Source organism: Danaus plexippus, chromosome 5 (genome assembly GCF_018135715.1).
Source record: "Danaus plexippus chromosome 5, MEX_DaPlex, whole genome shotgun sequence".
In the NCBI taxonomy this organism is placed as follows: domain Eukaryota; kingdom Metazoa; phylum Arthropoda; class Insecta; order Lepidoptera; family Nymphalidae; genus Danaus; species Danaus plexippus.
The window spans coordinates 1,668,812-1,686,101 of record NC_083539.1 but is presented as its reverse complement, the minus strand read 5'-3'; the positions used below and the strand labels follow the sequence as shown (position 1 = coordinate 1,686,101).

Genomic DNA, 17,290 nt, shown 5'->3' with positions numbered 1-17,290 from the left:
CCCGCGAAAATATAACTTTGACGTTAGAGACGCTACTAACAGCTGATATAATTATTTCTTAGGCAAAGTAACTTTTTAGTACAACTTATTGGAATTTTGTGAGTGAACTTCAACTTGGATTAATATCAACAATCAAAAATGAATTTTTCTGACAATGAAGCAGTGAGTTCATTCATGTATATATCTGGAAGTGCTATTATATTGATACAAATCTAGTACTTTAAAGGATTTTTCTATCCTTACGCATTACTATTATGTCAAAACTAAATTTTTAATGATTCTTGTTTCATAGGACGACACTTCTAGTGTTGAAAGTACTTCGAATACCGACAATACTTCTCGCAGTGAAACTCCGACGAACACTCGCGTGAAGAAAAGAAGACGTGGTAAGAAAAAGGCCGTTACTAAACCAGTGAAACCTCCATATAAATTCAAGTAAGTACACGTTAATATAATTTAGAAGTCATTTTCAGATCAAGTTGCTTACGAAGAAGTTTAGGAAATTAATAAATATTGTTCTATACTTATTTGACTTGTGAAAAAGGCAAATGTAGTATAAACAAAAAATTTAACAGAATGTTTGGGATAACCTATTTTATATTTGTATCTATTTCCATTAGTTCTAGAGACTGGAAACATCAATACATAAGCAAATTATTGAATATTCAAAACAATGTTACTGTACAATTTTAATATAAATATATTAGTTTTTAAACTAATAACTAAATTGTATGTATGTTGTTGTAGGAAATAACAATTTTAACAATGTATAAAACATTTCAAGTAAACAAGTCTTATAATTCAGTTGCAGTGCAAAAGAGGATCATGGACAACCCCTTTTTGGTTGTCAATTCAACCATCATCTTAGGGAAGGGGAACCTCAAATATTTGCTGTTGTCGGCAGCAACAGAGTCTCTATATATGAGTGCCCAGAATCGGGAGGTTTTAAATTTCTGCAATGCTACGCTGATCCTGATGTGCGTAATCTTTATAACAAGCTACGGTTAAACAATACATTTGATGATTTTTTATAGCTTACTGGTGTTTGAAATATGTATATATTTTTTTTAATACAATATTGTAATGAAGTCTTTCAATATTCTTACAATAGAAAAATATTTATAACTTAATTTAATGTACATATAAACTGATTACTTTATGAAAATTTTAGGTTGATGAGACATTTTACACCTGTGCATGGTCGTATGAGGAAGAAACTGGTTTACCACTCCTAGCTGTGGCCGGATCCCGTGGGATAGTGCGAATTTTTCATCCCGCAACCCAAACATGTATAAAGCACTACATAGGCCACGGTCATGCTATCAATGAAGTGAAATTCCATCCTCGCGATCCGAATTTGTTGCTGTCTGCGAGCAAGGACCACGCTTTACGGCTATGGAATATCATGACGGATGTCTGCATCGCCATTTTCGGTGGGGTCGAAGGTCACAGGGACGAGGTCCTCAGCGCCGATTTCGACTTAAAAGGCGAAAGGATAATGTCATGTGGCATGGACCACTCGCTGAAACTCTGGAGGCTGGATAAACCATCCATGAACGAAGCCATCAAACAAAGTTATAGTTTTAATCCGCACAGAGCACTCCGGCCATTCAATTCGCTCAAAGAACATTTCCCCGACTTCTCGACCAGAGATATTCACAGGAACTACGTGGATTGTGTGAGGTGGATGGGTGATTTAATATTATCGAAGGTATGGAACATGTTTGAATATTTTTCTTAACTCCTACTTACATAAATACACTTTCGTAGTGATGTATTTTATTCTTTAAGCAAAAACAACTTAATGAATTTTGATGAACATTTAAGTAATGCTTTGATATAAGAGTGACATTAGTTATAATGGCATAGACTATAGATGGCGCTGTCAGTTGGTAACATGTATATGTAAAGTTATTTAAGTATACACTGTAATTTTTTTCCGAACCCAATGCAACATGAACCAGTGATACATAATAATTATTTCAGTCGTGTGAAAACGCTATCATATGCTGGAAACCTGGACGGCTGGAGGACACAGACTTAAGACCTGGAGATAACTCGGTGACGATCGTTCACAGATTTGACTACAAGGAGTGTGAGATATGGTTTATAAGATTTGCTGTTGATTATAGCCAAAGAGTGAGTAGAACAACCCAAGCACGAAGCCCATAATCCTTTACAGACACAGTTTTAGGGATTTCCGGATTGAATTCACTCCTGGTTATAGTATACTACTCACCTGCCCTAACGAAATTTTAAAAACTTATATGTAATCTTAATATCTGCACTAATATTATAAAGCTGCCGAGTTTGTCTGTTTGTACGCGCTAATCTCAGGAACCATTGGTACGAACTGAATAATTCTTCCAGTGTTAGATACACCATTTATCGAGAAATGCTATTGTATATATTTCAGTCCCAATATCCACTTTTTCTGTTAAAAAAAATATTAAATCGTCTGAAGTAATATACTACTTTTATCATAATATTATTCTTACCCAAAAAAATATCATTATCTTATCAAGGCCATTTATTTAGAAGTAAAATACTCTTTGTGTCATCCCCATTGGGCATTTCGTTTAGAAGGTATCTGGAGTGCAAGATGCTTAGAATTTTTACTTAATAATGAATGATTTGCCAAACAGTTTTATCAACATAATGTAACTAATATTAATCTTTAATATTCAATTGTGAACAAAATTGTCATTGAAAACATCAAATAATAAATTTTCCATTAGGTCTTAGAATAGTATGCTTACTAATATTATAGTAGCGGAAGTAACTCTGTCTGTTAAGCGTTCACACCTCAACCACTGAACCGATTTTGATGAATCTGAGTATACAGATAGGTGGAGCTCTAGAGAAAAACATAGGCTACCTTTTATCGCTCTCCCGATCCTGAAACCACACGGGTGGAACCATGACTATAGTTTGGATTCAGTGGCCGGAGTGGTCGAGAACAACTCTGATTTTCACGCAGACGGAGTGGCAGGCAAAAGCTAGTTGAACATGAACTATGTTTTATACGTTGAAAAATATACATATATAACTAGTCCTATAAAAATTACATTTCAGGTAGTAAAATATGTAGAATGATAAATTTATATTTTGGAATATCACAGCCATGACCATAAGCTGGTCTTAAAATAGTGCTAGATTACAACAAGGCCTGACAGATGCCAGGAAACGTTTTAGTTACTCATAACAAATTAATGAACTAATCTACTAAGGGCTTTAGTTCATACATATATAGTCTTGTGTTGCCAGTTTATGGAATCGCAACATTAATTTAGCTTTTCTTTTTTATCTACGCTTCCTTTCTCATGCCCATAGCAGAGTATTGGGACAGTTTTCCTATGCCTGTGTCCCCTCCCACTTATAATTAGGAGGCCTTAAAGGAAATAGTGAATAAAATTTTTACTTACCATCAAGGAAGTTATTGACAGTCAAGCTGTCTAACCATAATTTCCCATTAGAAAAAAAAATGGCCTGACAACAGGTATCTATAACAAAGTGTATATAGTTCCAAGCATACCAAATCCGCTGAGTCAGCCATATTATTAAAAATACAACATAATTAAGACAGCAGCTTCATATAAATGTTATTCAGGTTATAGCTCTCGGTAACCAGTGCGGGAAGACGATGGTTTGGGAGTTGGGCGGCGTGGCGGGAGGGTCGCGCGTGTCGCTACTAGTTCATCCGAGATGTGTGGCCGCCGTCAGACAGGTGATTAAAGACATCTGTTAGCTCAAAACTATTGGGAACTATTGGGTGGTGTGATGACGTCATAAGCTTTACTTCGATTCAAAATGTTCAATATAATGACGTCATAAGCTTTACTTCGATTCAAAATGTTCAATATAATGACGTCATAAGCTTTACTTCGATTCAAAATGTTCAATATAATGACGTCATAAGCTTTACTTCGATTCAAAATGTTCAATATAATGACGTCGTAAGCTTTACTTCGATTCAAAATGTGCAATATAATGACGTCATAAGCTTTACTTCGATTCAAAATGTTCAATATAATGACGTCGTAAGCTTTACTTCGATTCAAAATGTGCAATATAATGACGTCATAAGCTTTACTTCGATTCAAAATATTCAATATAATGACGTCATAAGCTTTACTTCGATTCAAAATGTTCAATATAATGACGTCATAAGCTTTACTTCGATTCAAAATGTTCAATATAATGACGTCATAAGCTTTACTTCGATTCAAAATGTTCAATATAATGACGTCGTAAGCTTTACTTCGATTCAAAATGTGCAATATAATGACGTCATAAGCTTTACTTCGATTCAAAATATTCAATATAATGACGTCATAAGCTTTACTTCGATTCAAAATATTCAATATAATGACGTCATAAGCTTTACTTCGATTCAAAATGTTCAATATAATGACGTCATAAGCTTTACTTCGATTCAAAATGTTCAATATAATGACGTCATAAGCTTTACTTCGATTCAAAATGTTCAATATAATGACGTCATAAGCTTTACTTCGATTCAAAATGTGCAATATAATGACGTCGTAAGCTTTACTTCGATTCAAAATGTGCAATATAATGACGTCATTAAGCTTTACTTCGATTCAAAATGTGCAATATAATGACGTCATAAAGCTTTACTTCGATTCAAAAATGTTCAATAATAATTGTTACTGAACGACGTCACCATGTCTATGATTTTAATCGACATTTTATTCCAATTGATTTTAATGACGGTTATTTTAAGTAGTTAAGAGATTGAATGTACGTAGATATGAGATATGGGATAAATAGGGAATTAACTAAAAAATATAGATGGTGAAGAATGTGAAATGAGATACAATGCGAGTACAGAGAGATGGAGATAAGTGAGATAGAAATAATGACAAGGAACATTGTATATGAATTTTTATCTATATTTTTAATATTGTAATTGATCGTAGGCGTAATGTGTAATATCTCAAATATGTTATAATTCTTTTATTATATTAGTGTAACGTTAATCGGAGCAAAGCTTATGACGTCATCGCTCATCCAACGTATCTTAACTGTGACAATTTGAAGATTTTGGGTGCACGAAATGTATTAGCTTGTAAAAAAAATAGACTAATTTCATTAGTCACTGACAGCCATTGAATCTACAACCTATTCTACGTCACCTCACCTTCACTTACGTATCTCCACAAACATGGCAAGGATACTGTGAATGATTTGTTAAATATTGATTATCGGGAACAGTTTTAATCTCCTAAACCTTAAATACCTTAAACCTCATACTTAATAAGGTAAGATTTAGCTGCAATTACAATTTACCTGTACTCATGTAAATAATTACCAACAGATCTTACCTTTAGAATCTGTTAAATTTATCATCGAACTGAAAATTACCGCTAATTTCCCAAAAAAGATTTAACTTTACACCACTTATGGTTATTTTATTATATGCTATGAAATTTTTCATCGCAATTATTTTTTACCTGCTTTTGATTTTTCGATAACCTTGTGTTTACCGAACACAAAATTTTATGGGCATTTCTCAAAATGCAGGTGACTCTGTCTCGAAACGGCAAAATACTACTGACTTGCTGCGACGACGGCACTATATGGAGATGGGATCGGGTCCACAACGGAAGCTGAGGTGATCATACTGGCAATATAAATGTAATCTGATAACGAACGTCTCACCAGGAGTCAGGTCAGGGTATGAACATATACTGTTTAGATGAAACTAATGTCATTCGGAATACTAACCGTATTTTATTATTTTTAAATACTACATACTCCCTGAAAATAACAAAACACGCGCAGTAATCCGAATAATATCAGTTTCATTTAAATGAATGCTCGCGAAAGTCGGCGACGATCTTGTAAATACGTTACAATGACTAATAAAAACGAAGTTAAGTATTATGATTTTGGGTTGTCATTTGTCGTGGCACGCCGCGGTATAAATAGCGCCCTCGAGGGAACGCCTTGCTGTGAATGTTTCGTTTAAGTTAGGTTTCCTTGTACGTATCAAATATGTCATATTTTCTAACTTTCATTCACAGAAATAGTTTTGATTTCACATCAACGTAAATATTGACCGAGGAAAGTATACGCAGGCCGATCGTTACTTCCGGACCTTAATTTTAATCGATTAGTGAAATAAAACAACTTTATTATGTCAAATTTTCATTTTAATGACCAACATATTACATCTACGTTATAACAAAATGAATCACAGGGGCCAATGTGTTATTGTACTACTCGCTTTCTAATCACGTGTCAATCTAAGCGACATCTTTTTAGGCTCTCGGCACAAAATTACTCTCCATTAAAAAGAATAAAAAAAGGAGATTTATGACCAAAAACCGCTTCACACCGAGCAAGTCTCGACGTGTTTGTACGCCGGCGAGGCGGAGAGCCAAAAAAGATGCATTGTTTCATCGAACACCTAAGACCTAACCTAACAATACGAGGCGTTACAACCTAACAACTATATTACACTTAAATATAAATGACAGCGTAATTGAATTTAGTCCATTCCTTTGATTTATTTCAGTCTTTAAAAATTTAACGATTCATCGATGTAATTATTATGGGGAACGAATGACGTCATAAATTATAAAATAACGGAGGAGATATGGCTTGCAGCATGCAGCATGAAGCATATCCTGGGGTCGAGTATAGTACAGAACTGATTCGCGGTGAAGGTAGAATCATAGCACTTTATCTTAAAACGAATTCAATTGAGCTCGTTCATACAAGTTCATTGTTTACAAATTATAACAACTTAATTATCTAAACATAAATAAGGGTCACTGACACGAACCGATCATACGTTCGTGTATAGACACAGTAACACGTCCCAAAGGCGCCGAGCGCTGTTCACAAATTCTCATATAATAGCCATAATAACAATAGGTGTAATAATTCATATATACATTAACGTACTATGTAAATAAAGTATTTATCAGTTATAGGGATGAACAGAGGGAGACTACGTTTGAAACTCGAGTCATAACAAAATTCCCGGTTATTGTATATAGAGAATAATTACTGACATCAGATTCCACCCCCGCAGCCGCCGTTGATATATTAAGATGGCTTCTCACACAAACCCCATAACGGAATTATCTCTGGATCTTTCCATAACCCCTCGGCCCCGCCCGCCCCGGACATATATGTTTATTATTCTCGCGTTAGCTATTGTTTACTATTCAACAATACCGGAAATAATAAATGAATCCTACTATGATAAACAGATATTAGAACTTTTTTAAACAACATTTTAAAAAATAAAATATCTTTTTATATCATATCTCCAGCTCACCGTGATAGCCGTTCCCGAGCCCGTCACTAGACATAACACGAACATGGAATTATGGAAAATCATTCACCGGATCGTATCCGCGAGCTTTCAAACGAACCGGTTTCTGGAATATTCCATTTTACTATTCGTCCTTTCGTTGAAACTCATAGTTTTCTCCTCCACAGTGGACACTGTTTCGCTTGGAGACGTCGCCCCCATGGGATATAACCACACAATAATTCCATCTTTAATATATAAATAACACTATGGAGATATGAAACTCTGACGTCATTAAAATAATATAAATAGAAAAATAATAATCAAACGAAAAAAATTTAAAAACAGAATACTTTTTTCATAAATGTCTATTCACATAGTATATGTATATATTGAAAAATAGAGTCATTACATGTGAAAAAATATATAGAAAATCGGCTATTACAGTCCTCGTGTTAACGAAAATAACCTTTGTAATGTGAGCTGCGATCTGACTCACACGATGTAAATATCTTAAGACGAGTCTGACAATACCACGATTTATTCTCAGAATAATATGTGACAATTGCAGTATGAACACGTACATTATTAAAATTTACGTGTAAAGTACATATACGCGAATAATTTTTAATATAAAATAAATAAATTTATCTATCATTTTAATATATTTAGTGTTTGTAGATGCAAAAAAGTTTTATTATATTTATCAAATATTTTCACTTATTTTTCATCTTCAAGTACATATATATTATTTTATTAATAAAATAACCCCCTAAGTTCTACACGTGAAAGGTGGACTTTTAAACATAGTAAAAATAAATAAATATGGGGAGTTTATTTGGAAAAAGTAATAAATATGGGGAGTTTATTTGGAAAAAGTAATAATGAAAACTAACGTATTTTTTGTTCTGCATTGATATACGTTGCAGTAAACTATTTGACAAAGTTAATCATATTATACGTTAATTTTATATATAGATATACATTTCTTTTCAGACATACAAAAAAAGAAATATTTCATTGACTGTCTGCAGATTTGTTTGTACTCAAATATCTCGTGTAAGTCAAGTCATTTTTCCTCCCCGTCTCGCCGCTTATTCCGTAGCAATAGGTGACTAGCATTAGCGAGGACTATAATAACGATTTTCATAAAGAACTATATGTATAACAAAAAAATACCTTTAGCAAAAAAAAATCATTATAAATAAATAATGTATTGCTTCAAAGAAAAACGCAAAAAAAATCAAGGATGGCCTATTAATGACTATTAAAGCAATCACGATACACGTCAATCGGTATTTAATAGAACAGAGTTGTGCCTTTACCGATGTAAAGTTTCCGATAGAAACACCATTGTGAATGTCATCGAGGCGAACCCGGCGCCTTGTGAACCAAGCGACAGATCTGACACCACATACTGTATTGCGTCTAACGATAGGGAGTTAAATACAGCGCGACCTCTAAAACATAACCAGTCTGTATTGGGGCGGTGTTTATATATACATATATATTAAAAAAATAAATACGAACCTAGTTCTAAACGCTAGTCTAAAGTGTTACCCTGACTAAAATTATATTCTCGTCATTTTAAATATCAAATTCGTTTATATATCCGTTGTTAGGAAGCCGTCATTCAATTGCTTTGTTTACATCGTCTCCTGTCGACTCCTCTCCACTCCACTCACTACTCTAGCTACTATCACAACATCGATTAGGAATCATTGAATTATACTTCATTACGTCCGAGTGACCGAGCCATCGCGTCGGCACTAAGACATCTAAGAGGCAGCTATTATTAAGAGATCAAAGACTATTATCGTAACCCGACGTCGCTCGCACCGACAGACAACTAAGCGTCTCACTGAACTTGTGCTTTCATACCTAAATACAATCTATGTATGTACATGGGTTCAAGTTAACCTCATACTATAAACCTCTTTGGTATGGTGTAACTGTTTTATTCATAAGTCCAATATCAATAAAAAAAAATTGTGAGTGCAATAATTTTTCTTGCATAGAATATTAGAAATTTCGTTAGAATTTAGTATGGAATTATATATAAGAATAATTGAGTATAGCTTTCGTGACACACTAGTGTTCATACAAACGAGAGAGATACGAAGAAAATTTTTACCGATCTAGAGAAAAAGGGTGTATCTAAATTTTATGTTATCTACCAGATACAGAACTTTAATAATAAGTTTGTGTATTTCTCATTTTATAAAATTTTTTTTATATGCGTAGTTCTTATATAGAGACATCATTTGACACGTGAGGACGGCTGAAATTATATGACAACCAAATTTAACTAATAATCGAGATTCAATACTACAAATGTGTGTTCGATAGGAACCGAATAGAATTAAAATCGATTTTATCATCGATTCTCACAGAAACTTCCGATTATAATAAAAAAAGTATATATAATCTGTATTATGTTAATTCGTAACCCATCAAAAGTTGCGATTATTGAAATTTTATCAAGTTATTTGTCGTGTGATGGCAGGGTTGCTTGTATATTATTGTATGTGTGTATCCTAAATCATGAGCACTAAGCGGGATGCGAGACCAAGTGTAATGTTCAATGATATACATAGGAACATCTCGTCAGTGTTCACATGTAGCCTAGAATAATCGATTAGAAAATGTATTGCTATAAAACCGTTTAAAAATCTGATATCCGCAGTACCAGAGAATCATAACCCGGCGATGGCGACATTGTACAAAACATTTATAAACAATCGGACACAAAACCGGTATGCGGTAATCGTAAAGTTAGTTTAGAATTAAACGAATGCCATCCGGGATGTTAGACACTTGCCAACATCTACATCTAACACGACACAACACTGTAACCAACTAACCATACAGGGCCACACCTTCCATCAGTACACAAAGTCTACTAACTCTAACCCGGCACTAACCTTTCCCTCCACTCTAATCCCCTCCCCGTTCTCTCTACGCCCCTCCCACTCTCCCACTCTCCCGCCCTCCTACTCAGGCTCCGCTTCTCCGTCCGTCTCCGGTCACCGCACCCTGCCCGAGGGCGACCTCAGATGTGACCGTATGTACCCCGTGCGGTAGTCGACCGCGTCCCGCCGCCGGCCGCCGGCCTGCGCCGTCTGGCGACTCCTGCTCCAGCTGGCGACCAACATACATATAAGAGAGACAACGTGTTATATAGCAATGCGTGATTTAAAATTGGTAACTAAAAGTTACTAGTGCGGTCCGGAAACAAAGAACTTAGGAGATTACAATACGTATTTGTTTGTCTTGTTCGTATTGAATCGAGTTTAATAATAATAATTAAACTTTGTCAATGAAATATTGTGTATATTCTCCAACGTATTGTCACAGTGTTCTGAGCCTCACCGTAGCAACCTCATGATGTAGTCGGGCCAGTTGTCGGGGAACATGACGAGGAAGAAGCCCACAGCTATCAGTATGATGCCCGCCAGTTTCATGCCTTCGAACTCGACTCCGTACAGCACCACGTCCAGACCTGCCACCAACATACCGAAGCTATTTGCATATCATGCCACGTTAATGAGATCTGAGACTACCGAGAGTGTTCATTTAAATGAAACTAATATTATTCTGATTACTACGCTTATTTTATTATTCTTAAAAACTACATAATCCCGATTTTTCGGTTACTTTGCAGCAACCGTGATCACGGCCAGAGATGTGAATGATCAGGGATGCTGCAACGTAACCGAAACGGGAGTATGTAGTTTTTTAAAATAATAAAATACGCGTAGTAATACGAATTACATTAGTTTCGTTTATTATGTTAGTCTGTCACCGATATCTTATAAACCAGTTGAGACGATTCAATTAATGATTAACATACAATATATAGTATCCGTTACTTTAGCACAAAATATCGACATTTGTGAAGATATTTTGAAGAAAAAAATGCTGTTTTATTTCTTAACCTCCTCAGTGACTACAAAGTTATTAAACTTTGACGATAATAATATACGAGTATTGTTTTTCCTATTCATTAGTTGTAATCACCAGCAGACACAGGCACGGCCGCTATGAGCCCCAGAGACACGAAGATGTTGTAGGTCATGAGGTTGCCGAACTGGAACACGAGGTGGAAAACTGAAACGAATGTTAAATAAATACATTATAATGACATTCACTTGATCTAAGTATGGACACGGTGGCTCAACTATCGAAACGACGGCAACTCGCTGCCGGTTGTGGCGGATTCGAAGCCAGCTCATTTTGGGGATTTTTTTTTAATATATATTTTATTTTGCTTTTTTAATTACCAATCAGCCTAATGATGGCGAAATTCTCAAAACAATTTGAGATATTTAATATTTAGTTATCATAATATCGCAGTAAGGGCTGTATTGCAACGCCTTTGTACATTCAGAATTACAGCTCACCCTCGATCATATTATATTTTTTTTAAACAGTATCATTATAGTATTTAAGTTAAATGTCAAATCTATCAAAATATAATGTTCATAAATAACATTTACGTCATAAATCGTATACGACGAAGTATTGCTTTACGCCAAATATACAATCCAGGTCAAGAGAAACATTAAGACATCCAACGATTTTGCTTCACGGCTATGTAACTCAGAAAACAAAATATATTTATTCGTATATATTATGTGATTTCAAATCCTAAGCCCGCACAAGATTTAATTTGTATCTTTCCCTTGACGTCGCTGTAAACAATGGTCTACTTTTGTCTTAATTTCTGTCAACCCTACTTGAGGCCCGTCTCTACTCTCTAGAGACGTCTCGGATAACGAACGACCTTGACCTATATACGAAATAAAACTGAAAAACTCCAATTATAAACAACGGCGAGAACACTATTAGCCTGAATACATTACGTGAACAATATTAAGTAAATTTTCACTACACTTTAGATTTAAACAAAACCCTAATAGCGGGAAAACTTGTTAGTACACAACGTTATATGAGAACGTACCGAGCAGTGCAACACTGGCCAACAACAGCGGCACCCAGGGCATCCTCAAGGCCGGCAGCTGTTCGGCGCCGGTCAGACACAGGGCCAGGCTCACCGGCCACAGCAGGGTCGCGTTCACCACGCCCAGCACCGAGAAGAACAGAGCTCGCTGGCCGCTGCTCACTTCACCCATCACCTTGCGGAACAACACCTACCAAGCGCACACACACGGTCACGTGACTGTCACCGGAGTCAATGTTCCAGTGCACTAATACAGCTAACATGAACCGTCACACTGCTTACGCAGTACCAGTTATTCTCACATTAATCTCAGTATCAACGTATGTTTTTGAATGTAATAAAGTATACAAGAAACTTTCTATGATTTTTTGTCAAAGATGTAATACTTTTTCAGACTCCATAACAAACGTTCTTATTTCTCATCTAATAAACTACTTTAATGCTATTATATACGATTTTATGTATGAAAAACTGTTAACCTTACGTATTATCGTTTGGAGACGACGCATACTGGGGATAACTATAGTGATGGGTGTGCATTTTAAAATAATTGCATACAGTTCCTAAGCTAAAATTAACACTAAAAGAATAATTCTTATGCAAATGGATCATATTTTTAACGTTATTTGGTTTTATTTAAATATGGAGGTCAATATAAACGCTTCACATGATATATATACATAAATATTATAATAAATATATTAATTGTATAGTAATTTTTTATTAATCTGTGCACGTTCGTGTAACACGCAGCTGTTAGTTTTTATATTGTTCAAAGTCAAAACATCTAAATGTATATTTCCTTGCGACACTATCAGCCCACAATTATCTTGACTTAATAGGACGTTATGAAAAACCTGCCACGAATTAAAATGGGCACGCAATAATTTGAAGTCAGTTACATTTACGATTTGTCGTCTCACAAAATAGTATTATGGTAATTGTATAACACAATAAAATTTAATAAAAAAAAAAATACATTAAAATTTTTCATATATTTTATATAGCAACACTTGTTGTCGTAACGAATTTGTGACTTAATATAAAGAACTTTATTTCTCATAAGAAATTAACATTCACTTAAAATGAGATACAATGAACATTTCTATACATTTGCAAGAAAACAGTTTTAACATCTGGGCCGTTGGATATAACAGGCTTTCTTTATTTACTATAGCGAGGATATTAAATGATTTTTTTATAACAGAGTTATGTTTAAAACAGAGTACATTTCACTTTGATGTACACAGAAAATATATTTATATTAAATTAATAAATCCTTAAAATACTTATTCAAGATTATTTTATTTTTTATCTATATTTTGTATAATCTGCACTGAGTACCGAAACTTTAATGACAGAATAACGTTTGATATTATTTAAACATAAAACAATCAGATAAATATCATAGTATATTTTTGTTAACATTTAACACAATCGTAAGCTATTATATATTTATTTTCTCGTGTAATCTTTAAAATATCATAAAATATTGAAACACGTGGTTTAAAATTCTTTACATAGATCGACGTTTCACGGTCTTTGTATTAAGTTAGTCTATATTATTACAACCTTAATTTCTCGCTAAATTATTGAAATATACTCTGTTTTAGAGCACTTTATAACAATAATATACAAAAAAAATGGAATATACAGAAACCTAAACATTCTAAATACTCCTTACTTTTCATTTATTATTTTTAAATCGATTAAATACTAAAAATCAACTTCTATGTTTAATTTGTCATAAAGATCATAAAACCTCCTTTGTGTTTACGTAATCAATATTTTTTTTATTATGAACTGGTTCGTCAATAAAATATCAATATGGCGCTATACTCGGTATCAACCCACGACATTCGTTCAACATGTTCCTAAACCACCGTAAAAGTACGTTGCCAACAAAATGTATGTTATTATTCTATTACTCCAAAACTAGTTTATTCTTATCTTACATTATAAAAAATTTAAATACACTAATAGTTTGGGAGTCTTAAAATTGTGAAATTCAAATATGTACAGTGAAATAATTGAAATGAGTGAGAATGAATTTTATATTTTTAATGACCTTCGTCTTGTCACGCCATTCTGCTTTTAATTTACGATAGATTATTATTCTGATAATTATTAATTAACACCAATAATATATATATATATATATATATATATTTAAATCACTTTATATTAGTTCGATCAGAAAATCATGCTACAAACAATAATATGAATAAAAAACAACAACATATTATTTATATATAAATATATATACATCTCTAAAATACCACTCAAACTCATAGCCAGTATGCTGTATGAAAAAACATGAGTACGTACATACCTTGAATATAGCAAACCCAGCAGCAGCACAAGCGGCGAGCACAACACCACCCAACGTTGAACTACCGGTGATACCATCCATATATGCTAGCAGGGCTATACCCGTGTCACACAGGATAGCCGCCACTATCTGGACATATAACAAATTAATTAACAATTTAAATAAAATCCCACCCTTACAATATCAATTTGAGAGAGCAAATATATGAAATAATTAAGAATTATTTAAAAAAATTCTAATATTGTGACATTTAAATATAGAGAACTTACTTCAGATTAATAAGCAAAACAACTGAAATGTAATGTTCTGGAGGAAGATTTGAATTGTGAAGAATTTTTCATTCTATATTACCAAAAATATTTATTTCATTAATATAAAAAATATAGAGATTTGTCAACTTACCCTCACACCAACAAACTGCTCATGAAGTATCACCCACGAGAGGAGATACACGCAGGATACATTAGTAGCAAACAATGCCACCACATCAGTAGATAGAAGTATCTTCAAGGCATATGTGTACATGTATATAGTGACCACCCACAACAGACAGAACAAACCGCAGCGACTCAGGAAACGGGCTGGAAATAATTTTAAACATTATAGCAATTAATTTATAATACTGTTTTAATAATGTACATTATAAGGTGACTTGTATGTTAAAGGAGAATTTTATGGTCTTTGTCTTATGTACACATATATATCTGTGTACGTGTACACAATAGAGATGTGTACTTACCAAAAGTGAATCCCTTTTCCTTAAAGTCCGTGAAAGCATCACCCACAATGGTATTGGCTGATTTACATTTGTTGTGAATAAGCATAATTATTAAGTAAAGAGGGTAGAAAAATATAAGCCAGTTTGTACAGAACCATGCAGTGAAGAACGGGGCATTGAAATGGTGCTGCAACAGATAAAATAAAAATTAAGATTTATTATATTAGAAAGGAGTTTGAACATGATGGAAATTGAAATAAGAACTTTTTGTTAATTTTTTTTAGTAGAAATTAAATAAATAAATAGACTTATTTTTGATAACAAATTATGGCAAATATTTAAATATTTTACAAATATTATAAAATATCCATGATGATATAATGTTTAAGCATATAATAAGAATATTACTTGTTTAGCTGCAATTCATTATATATAAAATATAATGGTAATAGGGATGAAAAAGAAAATTCATATAACTAGTATAAAATGATAACAAAATTGAAATTATAAGTATGCATTAAATTAAAATCTTATTTATCTGTAAAAAAATGAGTAATGACTTACATGTGTTGGAATTCTAGATGTATAATTATTATTAATTGGCGATTCTGTACCACCCAAAAAGATGTCCGCATGGGAGTACTTCTGAAGATACATGTATTTTATGGATTGGGTCACAGTCACCCAGGAAACAACAATGGTTGTTGTGACACAGAGGCCATAGTAAATCTGAAAATATTATTCTAAATTGGGATACCATAGAAATGAATATAATATTTTTAATTCATGAAACGGGAGTCAATTCAAATGCATATAATAATGATTAAACCGTGACGTACGATCTTTCATACCTTTTTGGCTACTTTGGAACAGCATGACCGCGGGCACTTTTTATCTCGTAATTGCCGCTCCTCATCTTGACTGCTAGCTGCAGACTCGCTGTAGGCCTGCTGCAGCGACGGTTGGGTGGTCAAAGGTGGGGCTGAAGACACCGAAGTCTGCGGAGTTAGCGGCGCCCTAGGACTTATCGGCGTCGGAGGCCCGTTTGGACGTTCGCGCTCGACATCACCACCCTGCTCGCTTTCCACTTCTTCGCTAGTTATTATAACAGACGGCGTGCGTACTCTCTTAGGATTGAAAATAGTAGGCACGTCCCCATCTCTAGCCATATTTCTTATTGGCTCACTATGTTAACATTTTTATTAAATCTTATATTTTACTCCGATACGTGGATTCAGTAAATTGAATTTACAGCGTTAACATTATGATGCGTAAAAACTACGCGATTTATGTAACTCCACATTTCTTATAAATGTAAAATAAACACTTAATATTTAACAAAATATAATCACCGAAAATTGGCTTCGATAATCAAGTTCACGTCTGAAAAACAAATATTTTCCGACCATTTTCCATTTTTCCATACTTCAATAATACCGTCAAACCGTCTTTCGGTAACAGAGTGAGAAAGACTAATTATGGATGTTATTTTACACGCAAGTTACCAATCTTAACTTTCGTTAGACCCTACTACTTCTTGGTCCTAAGTGCAATTGCTCGGAATTTAACAATTAAATATATATTTTTAATTAAACCAACTTTTTTTTAAATATTAATATTATATTTATATTACATGATAATATATTAATCCTTAGTCTTCTAATGTGCATAAATTTCGATTGTATAGTTTTAAGATATGTTTATAAAAAAATTATATAAAGAAATGTTTTGAAAGGATGATATTTTACGTTATTTAAAAGATGATCGTTTTTACAATACGGTATGTAGTATTTTAAATATGCCTCTCTTGCATTAAATTCATAAATGAGAGTTATATTTTTAACTAAACACTAAACTGTTATTTTATTTTTGTTTTAATTCATAACCGTTGTTAATAAATTTTTTAACTTAAAAACTTCAAAATGATATCGTGAACTATATTTTTTAACCCCTTTATTTGAATAATAACATTTACTACCGGTTTAT

The 17,290-nt window shown here is 33.6% G+C and overlaps 2 protein-coding genes across 5 annotated transcripts; one reads left to right on the top strand and one right to left on the bottom strand.

Moving 5' to 3' along the window:
- Nucleotides 1-9: 9 nt before the first annotated feature.
- Nucleotides 10-10,788, top strand: LOC116768873 (polycomb protein EED). 4 transcript variants are annotated; one of them, XR_004353410.2, is made up of 8 exons: nucleotides 10-162; nucleotides 293-435; nucleotides 806-977; nucleotides 1,172-1,711; nucleotides 1,987-2,139; nucleotides 3,611-3,727; nucleotides 5,548-5,695; nucleotides 10,649-10,788. XR_004353410.2 is itself a non-coding variant. In XM_032659727.2 (8 exons), exons 1-7 carry the CDS (start codon nucleotides 139-141, stop codon nucleotides 5,635-5,637), a joined length of 1,239 nt encoding a protein of 412 aa, XP_032515618.1. In that variant the 5' UTR covers nucleotides 10-138; the 3' UTR covers nucleotide 5,638; nucleotides 10,649-10,788. The 4 variants fall into 4 exon arrangements, 2 of the variants coding, with proteins under 2 accessions (XP_032515618.1, XP_032515617.1); XR_004353411.2 differs by having other exon boundaries at nucleotides 5,548-5,701; nucleotides 10,649-10,780; XM_032659727.2 differs by having other exon boundaries at nucleotides 5,548-5,638.
- Nucleotides 8,150-16,783, bottom strand: LOC116768872 (solute carrier family 35 member F3). The gene is made up of 9 exons (XM_061529492.1): nucleotides 16,156-16,783; nucleotides 15,869-16,033; nucleotides 15,326-15,491; nucleotides 14,989-15,167; nucleotides 14,587-14,715; nucleotides 12,255-12,444; nucleotides 11,312-11,401; nucleotides 10,664-10,793; nucleotides 8,150-10,432 (listed from the first exon to the last, which is right to left on the bottom strand). The coding sequence occupies exons 1-9, from the start codon at nucleotides 16,471-16,473 to the stop codon at nucleotides 10,318-10,320; spliced, it is 1,482 nt and encodes a 493-aa protein (XP_061385476.1). The 5' UTR covers nucleotides 16,474-16,783; the 3' UTR covers nucleotides 8,150-10,317.
- Between the last annotated feature and the right edge of the window lie 507 nt (nucleotides 16,784-17,290).

Excerpts from the sequence above, each read along its gene's own strand:
- LOC116768873 (XM_032659727.2), top strand. The coding sequence starts at position 139 with ATGAATTTTTCTGACAATGAAGCA. Across the intron at positions 1,712-1,986 it reads GTGATTTAATATTATCGAAG|TCGTGTGAAAACGCTATCAT; the intron begins GTATGGAACATG and ends TAATTATTTCAG. Across the intron at positions 2,140-3,610 it reads CTGTTGATTATAGCCAAAGA|GTTATAGCTCTCGGTAACCA; the intron begins GTGAGTAGAACA and ends AATGTTATTCAG.
- LOC116768872 (XM_061529492.1), bottom strand. The coding sequence starts at position 16,473 with ATGGCTAGAGATGGGGACGTGCCTACTATTTTCAATCCTAAGAGAGTA. Across the intron at positions 15,492-15,868 it reads CATCTAGAATTCCAACACAT|CACCATTTCAATGCCCCGTT; the intron begins GTAAGTCATTAC and ends TATCTGTTGCAG. Across the intron at positions 15,168-15,325 it reads GGAAAAGGGATTCACTTTTG|CCCGTTTCCTGAGTCGCTGC; the intron begins GTAAGTACACAT and ends AATTATTTCCAG.